Genomic DNA, 12,128 nt, shown 5'->3' with positions numbered 1-12,128 from the left:
AACCAAATTAGAAAAGGCCCAGGTTTAATGGATGCCAGTTCTCAGAGAGGAGGTGGGGAAGGAAGACTGGAAAGATCATGTGTTCGGTCTTGTGGGGGGGGGGCAGTTTAAATACCCTCTGGCCTCTCTGGGGAGGGGATGCTGTTTGGCAGCCTTTCTCGGGAGGTGGAGTCTGAACTGAGGCAACTCCCAGGGAAGGGGGCTTGGGATGGAACTTTCCACCAAACATTCCAGTCTCCTTGGATATATGGATGCCAGGGGCCAGCGTGAAGCCTGAACCCAAACATTCCAGACTCTTTGGGTATAAGGATGTTAGGGGCTAAGGTGATGCTTCCAACCAAACATCCCAGACTCTCCGGATATAGGGGCACCAGGGGCTGGGGTGACACTTCCAACCAAACATACATATCTAGAAGAACACTTTAGTGGACTTTCCAACACTCACTCCATCTCAAATCTACTAAGGAAAAAAGAAGTTTGAGAAAAATAGTTCCTGCCCAGTGCTCAGCTTAGGGTGTGGATGGAAAATAGGTGCTTGTCTGTTTTTGATTTTACTCCCTCAGGGTTGGGCACATGAGACAGCAGCTAGTCTATCTGAATTGGAGGTGCCACCACTAAGACACCAAACCCTGGAGAAGTCCCGTGTATTACCCAGGAAGCGTGAAAAAAAAATGGATCCTACCATTTCTGTAACTGTAGGTAGTTATCTTTACCATGAAAAGAATCAAAAGCCAATCAATTTCCAGGTAGAAAGAAAGAGTGACATACATGAGTAATATCTCCCCCACGGAACTGCAAAGTCAATGATTCCGAAGTGCACCTTCTTTCTGGATTTCTTGTTCTTCAGGAAACAAGTAACCCTTATCATCCAGGTGTATTTGACACACGATTTCAATTCTGGCCAATGGGAGAAATAATACGAGAGACAGCAGGAGTCTGTCTAGTGCCAAACGAATCGCTTTGTCCCTTAGTTTTTAACTACCTTATTTATCTTCACGTGGAGGGGACCAGATGCAAGGGTCTCTGAATGGATCCACACCCAGGCAGTAGCAGGGGATGCGGAAGTTTTTCTTTCTCTTGGGGACAGCACATTGTTCTCTTACTGCACATGTCACCCATACAGCACTCAATTCTGCAATTGTGTCCCTAGTAAGGAAGCAGCAGTATATGCAGAACTGGTGCCCAAATGCAGAAAATGCAGTTTGCTAAACTGTGCACTACGTAACTTCTCCTGCAACTCCATTTTACCTATTGTTCAAAATGGGGAACATTCTGGGCAGTCTTCACGACAATCACATCTAATACCACGATCAACGAGTATGCCAAGTGCTTGATGTGCCTTCAAGAACTTATTTGACAAGAATCCTGAGAGGTCGGTACTGCAGAACCGCCTGTGCCAATGAGGAGATAAAGTTCACACGTTGAGGCGAGTGCCCAAGATTACTCAGGGCTGGCAGATTCTAGGGCTGAATTTGATGACTTCTACCAAGATTTCAGCAGAGACAACCTGTGGATCCAAGATGCTCCACTTTCTAGCACCCGGGATTATCGGGGGCTTGAAACTGGAATCAATTTATCAAGGTAGACCAATATCAAACAGGTGACATTCCGATTCAAACTGCTCCCTCTGTCACACCCGTGGTCTTAGTTACGGCTATCCCCTCAGGTCAGACCAAGGTATCAAACTCTGTATGGCTTTCAGTGACAACCATTGCAAGTACCGGATAAATCCAGCTACTGGGTTCACAGCTCAGCTTTCAGACTTCGGGTTGTTGTGTATGATTACGACATCCTTAACTCATTCCATCATACAGTTTTGAGTATCTGGTGTGGCTTCAGTAATAAGAATACTCTCTGGGCCCTTGCACTTTAGCAGAAGAAGGGGATATTAAATCTGGAGTACCTTAAAATACCTTATTAAATCCAACAAAGAGTGAATACTTATTAGTGACAGCTTCATCTTTGGGCATTACAGATACAAAGAAAAGTACCAGCCTCTCTCGGTCAGTTGTGCCTGGACAACACAAACATTAAATAAATCTATCTCTGGCAAGTCTCTTAAGTGTGAAGTTGGATTTTTAAATGACTGATACTCTTTTTTAAAGGCAAGAGCATTTCACATACACATTCTAGCTGTGTGAAAGGGAAAACTGGAACACAGTTTGACGACTCTGATTCTTAGTTAGGATTGCAGGCAATAGTATATAACAGAAGAAGAATCCAAAACAGCAGAAACATGCCCAGAAAAGTGAACTGGTTGTTTCAGAGTTTCTTTCCTTGTTCAGGTGAAGGTAGAAGGGACTTTCTCATCTTCTGGCTAAAACTGGGAACTCATAACTCGGATGATAAGAAGAGGGCAGGGCGGGAGAGAGAGGAGCAAACCTTTTCCCCTAGGTCCAGTTTAACTCCACCTGTCTCCTAGTGGTACGTGAAACCAGCCAATGGGAAGGGGAGTCCCATTCACAGCTGGCTGGGGCGTCCAATCCAGGTAGGCGTCTCAGACTCCGTGGCGGCCACAGCCGCTCTGCCCGTGTCCCGGCAGCTGCGCACTGGGAGCGCCCCAACCGCGCCGGTCTCCGCGGCGTCCCGCTGGCCCCGGCGGGGTGGGCGACCGCTACTGCGCAGGCGTCCCAGGAAGCGCACTGCCGAGCCGCGCTCCGCCGGTGTCCGCTTCGCCCGCAAATAGCCCCGGAGCGCGCGGTTCCGCTAGCGCCTAGTTCCGCGCGTCGGACCGAGGTGGCCGCGGCTGCGGGTGAGTCCGAAGGGAAATGCCACTCCCTTCCCCAGCTTCCCGGGGGCGGAGGGGAGTGACCACGAGAGCCTCTGCTCCCTTCGCCACGGGAGGCTCAGGTCGCCTGGAGGGAAAGCGCGGGGGGTGCTCGGGGAGGTGGCGCCGACCCCGACAGGTGGAGGGTTGGGAACTGTGGCGTGAGGTGAGGACGGGGGTCGGGGACAGGCGTGGGGGCCAGGCGGCGTCCGCCCCGGGGTTAGTACTGTCCTGCTGTCGAATGTCGTTCCTGTCCTAAAAAAAACTAAGAGAGCAAGCCGAGGGAGATGCCGGATGCTGGGTCAGGCGCTGCACAAACAACCGGTCCCACGCTGGTCCCAGCCCTGAGCCTTGAGGGCTGACCAGCTCGTGACCGGAAAATTCCGGTGCACCTTCGGTACGACTCCAGAGGGCCGGTCTGCTGCAGGAACGCCTTTTCTTTCTTCGCGTTTTCCCAGAGATTTCTCAGTTTTAAGGAACTCCACGCTTTCGAGTACCCACCCCTTTCTCATCAACTAATTTTAAAATCAGTTTCACGCAGCATACTTGGGAAGAAATTTTGTTGGGTCTACAATGAGTACTTAAAGAGGGGCATTTTATACACAGATATACAAGATAGATGTTCTGGCTTGAAGATGCTGGAAAATCTTATGTGGTCTAGAACAGTGGAGGTCGGGGACAGGAGTGAGGGGCCGTAGAATCTTAGATTCTTTTAAGATGTAGAAAGGTCTCCGGATGTTGGGATTCTTCCCATAGATTGCTAAACACTTAATAAAAATCTCTGGGTAACCCACCCGTTATGTCACTGTGCACACAGGTAATAATGGATAACGCTATTTTAAAGCCACTTTTGTATTTCATTGCACCACAGAGCAGATGGAATTCTGATACTGGAAAGTGGCTTTTACCTTGCACTCATCCATCCCCAACCGAAGCCTATAATGCCCTAGATGATTCAGTGAGAGTTGATTGACATGCATTGCATCCAGGCAAGACAGCCAACCCAGAGAAGGGAAGGGATGTTTTATCTTATAAATTGGAGACTACATCGTATTTCCAGTTACTGGCAAGCTGTGGGATGCAGTCCAGATGTATCTGCTTGTTTATTCCTTGGGATATTACAGAATTTTTTGCAGTATTTTATAATTTTCTTGTTGGAACCATGGCTATCTTATTCTTTGAAAACAGTTTGAGGACCTTTTTGCTGGTGATTCGCTTATAGCTGAGGGCTTGGTGTTAGAATAAAGCATACTGTGCTAAGCTTAAAGACAAGGACTGCTTTTGTATCCAGTCTGCGGAGTTTTCCTGCTCCTGGGCTCTGTGGTAGCATATGTATTGAATAGCCTTTTCTCTTGAGGATTTGGGGAAGAAAGATTTTTCGTTTGTATTTTGTAGGAAAAGGACAAATGCAGGTTTTGTTTTGCGGTATTGTTTTGCATATAGGAAGTAGTACAAAATCTTCTCGTGTTAAAACAGCCAACTCTTCATTATGAGATAATTCACACCATGTTTGAGGTAAAATGAGATGATAAAGATGTTTGCTATTTTGTGGTGGGACATTTAAGAATAAAGTTTCACCTTTGAAAATATATTGATATATAAGAACATGCCGTTGAATACACTCATTTAGGTGTACAGCTGTATAAAATTATGGCCATCATCACAGTCAATCTGAAAGCACTCTTCACCACCCCCAAGAGAAACTTCCCTCCCACTGGCATTACTGACGCGTTCGCACACGCCGACCCCTGAGTATCTATGCCTGCTGTCCTATCTCTGTGGAATCACACCTTCTAAGCATTTCAGCTGAGTAGACTCACACAGGACGCCACCACTCTTTCGCTTGTGTTTTTGGCATGATATCTAAGTTTTTAGACATAATTAAAGTTTATGAAGATTCACGGTTTGATTTTCCTCTAAGAACTTTACAGCTTTAGCTTTCATGCAGGTCTGTGATGGGTTTAAGTTTTCCATGTGGTAGGATACGGGGCACCATGCTAATTCTTTGTGCGTGGCGGCCCAGCTCTGATTGCAGCGTTCCTCATTTCTCATTAGATGTAACTATATTCGAAACATTTTAGACACTGTAAAATTTCACATGATCAGTCCAGTAACCAACGGATCGCTTTTAAAGAGTAATTAAGAATAACTGTGAATCTGGAAAATTAGGAAAAATAGTCATAACTAAAGCAGTAAATGAAAGTTTAAGAGTGATATAGAGATGAAGTTTCTTTAAGTAACTTCAGTTTCTTCTCACGTTACTGTAACATCCAAGTCCTTATAAGTTTTGCCTGCTAGTCAACTTCATGTCAAAATTGGAGCAAATGTCCAAGGAGATTTCCCTCCTCGGGTAGCATTTATTTTGTCTCTATTTAATAGCAGTATTTTTTCATAAATACAAACTGGTGATGAGCCAGCATGGTGGAATTCCTACAGCTATGAAAACTAAGAAAAACTCCTGGAAGCTTGGAATTATTTGTATTTTGAACAAAAGAATCATTCTTATATTTTTATCTATTTTTCATAAACCTTTAGAATAATTTCTCCTGCTCTGGATGAGCAAAATCGATAAGCAGGAATGTTTAAGGGGACAGAAAAATGTCCCACATTTCCTCCACAGCTTGACGACGTGTGGGACGGGTATCAGTTGGAAACTGGACGAGGCAAGGCAGTTTTTTTTTTTCTGTGTTTCAACTTTATTGTTATCTTTAAATTGAAGTTTTAAGTTGACATCAGTAAAGCTGTATGTCAAGAATTTGTAACTGTTAATTCTCTTCTGTTGGTTAAATTCCTGAAACTTAAGTAATGTTACTAATTCCTATTGTGTTTTTATATTTTAGGAGCCCTGGCTGCTGTGTTCAACGTGTTCGTTATGAAGTTATTAGTAATACTTTTATTTCTGGGACTTGTCGCCGACTGTAGAAGTAACTCTTCCTATAGCGTGACACCGCAGTTACTTCTGGTGTCCTTTGATGGCTTTAGAGCTGACTACCTGAAGGACTATGACCTTCCTCACCTCCAGAACTTTATCAAAGACGGTGTCTTGGTGGAACATGTTACAAACGTTTTTATCACAAAAACATTTCCAAACCATTACAGCATCGTGACAGGCTTATACGAGGAAAGCCATGGCATTGTGGCCAACACCATGTATGATGGCATCACAAAGAAACATTTTTCTGAGTCTAATGATAAGGATCCATTTTGGTGGGATGGGGCAGTGCCAATTTGGGTAACCAATCAGCTTCAAGGAAACAGATCAAGTGCTGCTGCCATGTGGCCCGGAACGGATGTGCCCATCCACAATACTACACCTTCCTATTTTATGAGCTACAGCAGCTCAGTGCCCTTTGAGGAGAGACTCAATAATGTCACCTCCTGGCTCAGTAGTTCCAACCCACCCGTCACCTTTGCCACACTCTACTGGGAAGAACCAGATGCAAGCGGCCACAAATACGGGCCTGAAGATAAAGGAAACATGAGCAGGGTGTTGAGAGAAATAGATGGCCTTATTGGTGATCTGGTACAAAAACTTAAGGAGTTAAGACTGTGGGAAAACCTTAATGTGATTATCACAAGTGATCACGGGATGACTCAGTGCTCTGAGAACAGACTGATACATCTGGACGCCTGCATCGACCCCTCAAACTACAGTCTTATAGACTTGACCCCTGTGGCTGCGATTCTTCCCAAAAGAAGTAAGTAACTCTTTGAGTAAGATGGACATTTCTTCCAGTGATAGTAATCAGTAGTAATACACAGTTTATATTTTCTTAGGATACTCATTGTAAAGCTGTTCCCTCTCTAAGACGCCCAGCACAGGCTACATAATGAAGAGAGATATGAATGAAAGTCCTGTGTGTGTGCCCATCACTGCCACATGATTGCTCTCTGTTTTGAGAATAAAATAATTTAACCAGCTAATATTGTCTTAAATAAATTGTGTTTCTATTTACACTAGTCAGATATAGCTTTGCTTCTAAGTCACAGTTTTCCCCTTCGTATCCCTTTTACAGATGTAACAGAGGTTTATGACAAACTGAAACACTGTAGCCCTCACATGAATGTTTATCTCAAAGAAGATATTCCTGCCAGATTTCACTACCAACATAGTGATCGAATTCAGCCTATTATTTTGGTTGCTGATGAAGGCTGGACAATTGTACTAAATAAGTCATCATTAAAGTGTAAGTATTTATTTCTGGTATTCTGCAATCTCAAGGCTATATCATACATTGTGACTTGGCTTTGGAAGGCAGGTACTTTGAATTCATTCTGTCTATACTATTCAGGTTTGCAAAGGTAGTTCTCGCGTGACTGATTTGGTCACCACTTACAATGGCCACAGTCTCACTCTCCACTAAGATACTGTGTGACTAAAGGAAAGCTGCTGTTTCACTTTCTAACTCCTTTTCCTTTTGCCCGAGTGACCCCCAGACTTTCCCAAATGATGAAATCACTTCCTTGTATGCTGTGGTTCTGTGGATCACTGGGCAGGGGTTCAAAGGAAACGGTTAGCCAAGTTAGCAAAGTAGATACATCAGCACTGCTCCTCAGACATTGGCTGTGTGGGGTCAGTTACATGTCTTGTCTCACAGGAAGGTTATTCGTCTGTAGACGACTTTTAAGAATTCTGATACAGGAGTACACTGCAGGGGTCAGCCACCTTCCTTAGAAGGCAAGGCGATGTGTTCGGCTTTGTGGCCAGCTGTGTTTCAGCTGCTCAGCTGTTTTTCTGGCATGAAAACGGCTCTGCTTAGTTGGCACACTGACAGAAGTGGTGTGTGTAGCAGTGAACGCTGGCTTACAAAGCAGGTGAAGGACCAGATTTGGAAGGGAATTTGAAGGGAATTTGGAAGTATCCAGGCAAGGGTAAGAGGCTAAGAGAGTTTATGTAAAATTGATATTTATGCTGTTTTAAATATTTACTTTGTAAACTTGGAAAATACAGAGCAGAGAACAAAACCATTACAATCCATCAGTGTGGAAGTATAAACAAGCGTGATTTGTGGGACTTTCCTCTCCCAATATTTTTTCCATGATACTTACTTAAAATTTTAATTGCAGTGGAATCGTTGGAGACTTGTAACAGTCCCACAATGCTGCAGCCAGCCTCCATATTCCTAAAATGGAAATTGATGCAATGCAAGGGAGCACACATTGATAGACAAGGTTGTTAGCGGAGGAGCCTGGGGTCAGCTTTGTAGCAGACATGGTCAGCCATGTTTTTCTTTGGCCCAGACATTTTCTGAAGTTACAAGCTAGAGTTGACTGGATTTCTTTCACAGTCAGTACACAAATGCTTTCTCTAAACCCTCACCTATCGGACCTGCCTGATTTTTTGAGGTATTTATTAGCTGGCAGTGAGCAGTGATACACCGTGCTATGGTAGTTCTTGCTGGAACAGTTGAGACAGTTGAACCTGGAGTCCCATCCTCCCATTTAGGGTTCTGTCTCACAGTGTATGGGATTTGTACACTTGAACATTCTTCTAAGCTGCCCGTGCTGTTGACAGTGAGGTTTTACAATAAGCACGGGAGATGGGAAGGTAAGTGAGTGAGTAGGACGGAAACATAAGTATATCAGGTAGAGAAGAATTGCAGTCTGAAGCCATGATTCATTGGGAAGAGTGGCGTGTGCATATGAAAAGGAGGCAAGCCTAAGCTGAAGGAAATACAGATTTCATTTCTGTCTTCTGCAGTGCAGCCAGTCAGGATCTTAAGGAATGGGAACTAGACTGGTAAGAAGCTAGTGTATTTATAGTGAACGAGTTATTTTGTAACAAAATGACTGATGTTTAATAACATAATTTTGTCTTTTTTCCAGTAGGTGACCATGGCTACGACAATTCTTTGCCTACCATGCATCCATTCCTTGCTGCCCACGGTCCTGCTTTTAGAAAAGGTTACCGGCAGAGCACTGTTAACACCGTGGATATTTACCCGATGATGTGCCACATCCTGGGACTCGAACCGCATCCTAATAACGGAACGTTCAGCCACGCCAAATGCTTGTTAGTGGACCAGTGGTGCATTAACCTCCCAGAAATCATTGGGATTGTCATCAGTGCGCTATTGGTATTAACCATGCTGACAGGCCTAATAATATTCATGCAGAACAGAACGTCCGCTACCCGTCCGTTCTCACGCCTTCAGCTGCAGGAAGATGACGATGATCCTTTAATTGCATAACCCAGGGTGTCTTATTAGTTTCAAATCTAAGGATCCATGCAAGGAATGGTGTTACAACATAAAGAGATATGTGTCAAAAGACAAGACAAACATGCTAAAGCCACTCTGGTTTTTCTTGTTTTTGAGTGTCGCCTGATATAAATGACCGTGACCGTGGTAGAGTTGCTGGTGGATCAGTGCGGACCACCTGTTTCACTAACACGAGCCTTTGAGAAAACTAGTATAGTTTCTTTATTTTTCAATAAAAATCTAACTTTCAGTGAAAATACACCAGAATTTAATAGGCATGCTTTTCTAACAAATTTCTATGTTTGTAAGTGATAGGGAAATATTGATGTAATTTGTGAATTTTGTGTATCCTGAAGAAAAAGTTGCCTATATTTTTATATTTGCCTTTAAGTAGTGTGTGACCTGAGAAAACCCTTGAAGTAGGAAATTCTGTAAGGGTTAATAAGTGGCTTAGCCACACAGTGGAGCTGTAGCATACAAAGAAATCACTTTAAGTAAGGCTGCTAAAAACAAACGAAAACCAACTAAGACTATGAAAAGTCTGAGCTTGTTAAGGCCCTGAGCTGTTGACAAGTCACAAGTTGTCTTTGGAGCTGGGTTTGGTTGTGAGTGCCCCTCGTAGGTCCAATAGTTGGGGGCGGTGTGGATGAGGCAGAGGACCTTGAGATTGAGTCCAGTCCAGCCTGGGTTACATACCAAGACCTTGTGGTTTTAGCTACATTTTTTGATATTATTGTTAATAAGAAATTTCAAAGAAAATAGAGAAAAATCATTTTTCCCTATTTGTGTTTAATGTCTTTGGGTAAGGTGTGTGTGCGCGAGTGTGTTTGTTCATGAATGTCTTGTGACTTACAAAGGGAACTGGACTATGTGCCAGAGCAGAGCTGTCGGGAAAGGTCACTTCTTGCACACCTTAGTTGTATATTATCGTCAACTCACAAGTTGATATTACAGTTAAAAACTCCTGTTACAGTTTTCAGTTTTCATGTTTATTGGAAATGTTCAATGCTGTAGAAAAACACAAGGCTGTGAGGTCAGGATTTTTATCTTTACCTTTGAGACTTTAATGTGCCTTCCATATAGAAGAGTGGTAAGAAGTGTAAAGTGGAGTTTGGTGTCTCCTGCTTCTTCGCCGTGGTCACGCAGGTGCTCCTGTGCTAAGGGGCAGAGCAGCCCAGCCCTACCCTGCTCACTTCCTCACTGGACTCTTCTTAACCCTTCACTGAGAATCGCAGGTGTGTTGAGAAGCACTGCCTTCGCTCCCTAGCTGCTCGGTTTCTCAGCACCAGAATTATTAGAACAAACAGCTCACGTGATGTCTGTTAGAGAAAAGACCAGTGGTTCACTGACTAGAGTGATCTTTAAGTTCTAACATGAAACCAGCTTGGTGATGGCGCCACAGTAAGTGTGCAGCGCAGTCAAGCATTTGAGGCAGTGACACCTCCTGGTCATCTCGGAGAGACTGCATTGTCTTGGCTCATAGCTACTTTCTTGATGCCTGGTATCTGGCTCCCAGTTTTGGAGTTTTGAGAGGCATTTCTGTACTCCATACATAATCTATGCTGTTGATCATAAAAATGGGTGTTTTGTAAACAGAATAGGACTGATTTTGTTCATAAATGTTCTGACTTGTTACATGTACCACCGATACTAAAGGATAAAAAGTTTATAAAATAAAATAGTAGAGAAATTTCTGCATACATTTTTTTAGCTGTCTGCCAGTAGAGTATTTAACACGAGTTGATGATGGCTTAGTCCTACAGTGCTGTGGGTCCCAGCGGCTCTGTTGGCTCAGCTGTGGCTTCTACAGTGCCCACCCAGCCTATGAGTGAGTTTTTAGAAAGGGTGGGATAAGAAGGGAGTCCTGTTGGTGTCTTAGCCCTTGCGTCAGATGTATTTAGTTTGTCTTTTATTCTCAGAATACTAGAACTATGTAATGTTTTATAAAGTGCTTATTCAGGAAATAAGAATAGTATTTATCTAAGTAGATTATCATATTGAACTTTGTGCTAATTCATTTGTGTCTTTGAAACAGTGTATTGCTGTTAAAGCTCTTGAGAATCCAGTTTTGCTCTGAGAAAATCTTGTAATGAAGCTAGCCTTTGACATGGAGGTTTGTGTGTGTATGCTGTCAAATGATTAACTAAATTCTGCTCTGCTTTCTGTTCAGGAGAAAGTATTGACTTCAGGAAGTACTTGGCTCTTGTTGACAGTACCCAAAAGTAGTAGGAAGGTGTTGGTGTGTTTTTGTTAATTTCATGAGTCAGCTCCGTACCTTGACTTTCTAGTAGCGGGGCAATCATGTTGATGTTATACAGGCTCTTCCATAAGAGCAGCGGGGTGTGAGAAGGGCTTGCTAGCCTTGCAGTCCAGTAGGTGACTTTAAGAATCCACAGGTAAAGTCTTGGAATATTAAAGGATCAAATGCCTTTGCACTGAAATTGGGCTCTTTCCCTTCTGTGCCCAACTTGTAAGCTTTAAGGATGTTTGGCTTTAATTCCTTTTATGTAGAGTGGTTTATTTCATTGTTAATTTATAACGCTACAAATGAAGAACAAAGCTCCGTGTGCACTGGGTCAGTTCTCCAACAGCATGTGAAAGCAGTGAGTGCTTTGGGGAAACTTGGAGTGCCTTAAGTTAAAGGAGATACATTTTGACTATATTGTTTGTACTTGTAGCTAATGACTTTGCTTTGATAAATTTTATGTGAATAAAGTCTACCCAGAGAAATATACTATGAGCCTTCATTTGTCACCTTCCTACAAAATCTTCACACTGTGCATAAACAACTGAAGAATTTAACACCGCTCTATAATCTAATTGTTAAGACTAGAACACACCCTCCCCCACACTCAACCACCATGACTTCCATGACATTGAGAGACTATTGCAGCCCACGTGGATCAAACAGAACTGGTTATGCTGAAAGAATTGAGTGCTTTTTTTTCATTCAAAGGTTCTGTGAAGGTGCCCTCCCTTACCTCAAGTGCTTCCATTGTTGTTTTTTTTATTTCATAAAACGATGTGTAGAATTCTGTTGTCATAATGGTAGACCATGTGACTCAACCAGCTCTCTTGTTAAAACTGGAGGATCCGGAAAAAAAAAATAAACAAGTCAGTGCTTCAGGTTTGAAGAAGTTCAAAGGAACTGAAGAAGGAAA

General features: G+C 43.2%; 1 protein-coding gene across 1 annotated transcript; it reads left to right on the top strand.

Moving 5' to 3' along the window:
• The first annotated feature begins 2,517 nt into the window (after positions 1 to 2,517).
• On the top strand, positions 2,518 to 11,701 carry Enpp4 (ectonucleotide pyrophosphatase/phosphodiesterase 4). The gene is made up of 4 exons (XM_041656064.1): positions 2,518 to 2,752; positions 5,608 to 6,465; positions 6,784 to 6,954; positions 8,594 to 11,701. Exons 2-4 carry the CDS (start codon positions 5,640 to 5,642, stop codon positions 8,956 to 8,958), a joined length of 1,362 nt encoding a protein of 453 aa, XP_041511998.1. The 5' UTR covers positions 2,518 to 2,752; positions 5,608 to 5,639; the 3' UTR covers positions 8,959 to 11,701.
• The last annotated feature ends 427 nt before the right edge of the window (positions 11,702 to 12,128 follow it).

This window comes from Microtus oregoni, unplaced genomic scaffold (assembly GCF_018167655.1).
Source record: "Microtus oregoni isolate MIOR12 unplaced genomic scaffold, Mior012 000007F_ref0000211, whole genome shotgun sequence".
NCBI classification, from domain to species: Eukaryota; Metazoa; Chordata; class Mammalia; order Rodentia; family Cricetidae; genus Microtus; species Microtus oregoni.
This window is presented reverse-complemented; position numbering and strand designations above follow the sequence as displayed.

What these genes read in the sequence shown, in the direction of transcription:
- Enpp4 (XM_041656064.1), top strand. Translation starts at nt 5,640, where the DNA reads ATGAAGTTATTAGTAATACTTTTATTTCTGGGACTTGTCGCCGACTGT. An exon ending in TGCGATTCTTCCCAAAAGAA is followed by an intron (nt 6,466 to 6,783) that starts GTAAGTAACTCT and finishes TCCCTTTTACAG; the next exon opens with ATGTAACAGAGGTTTATGAC. An exon ending in AAATAAGTCATCATTAAAGT is followed by an intron (nt 6,955 to 8,593) that starts GTAAGTATTTAT and finishes TCTTTTTTCCAG; the next exon opens with TAGGTGACCATGGCTACGAC.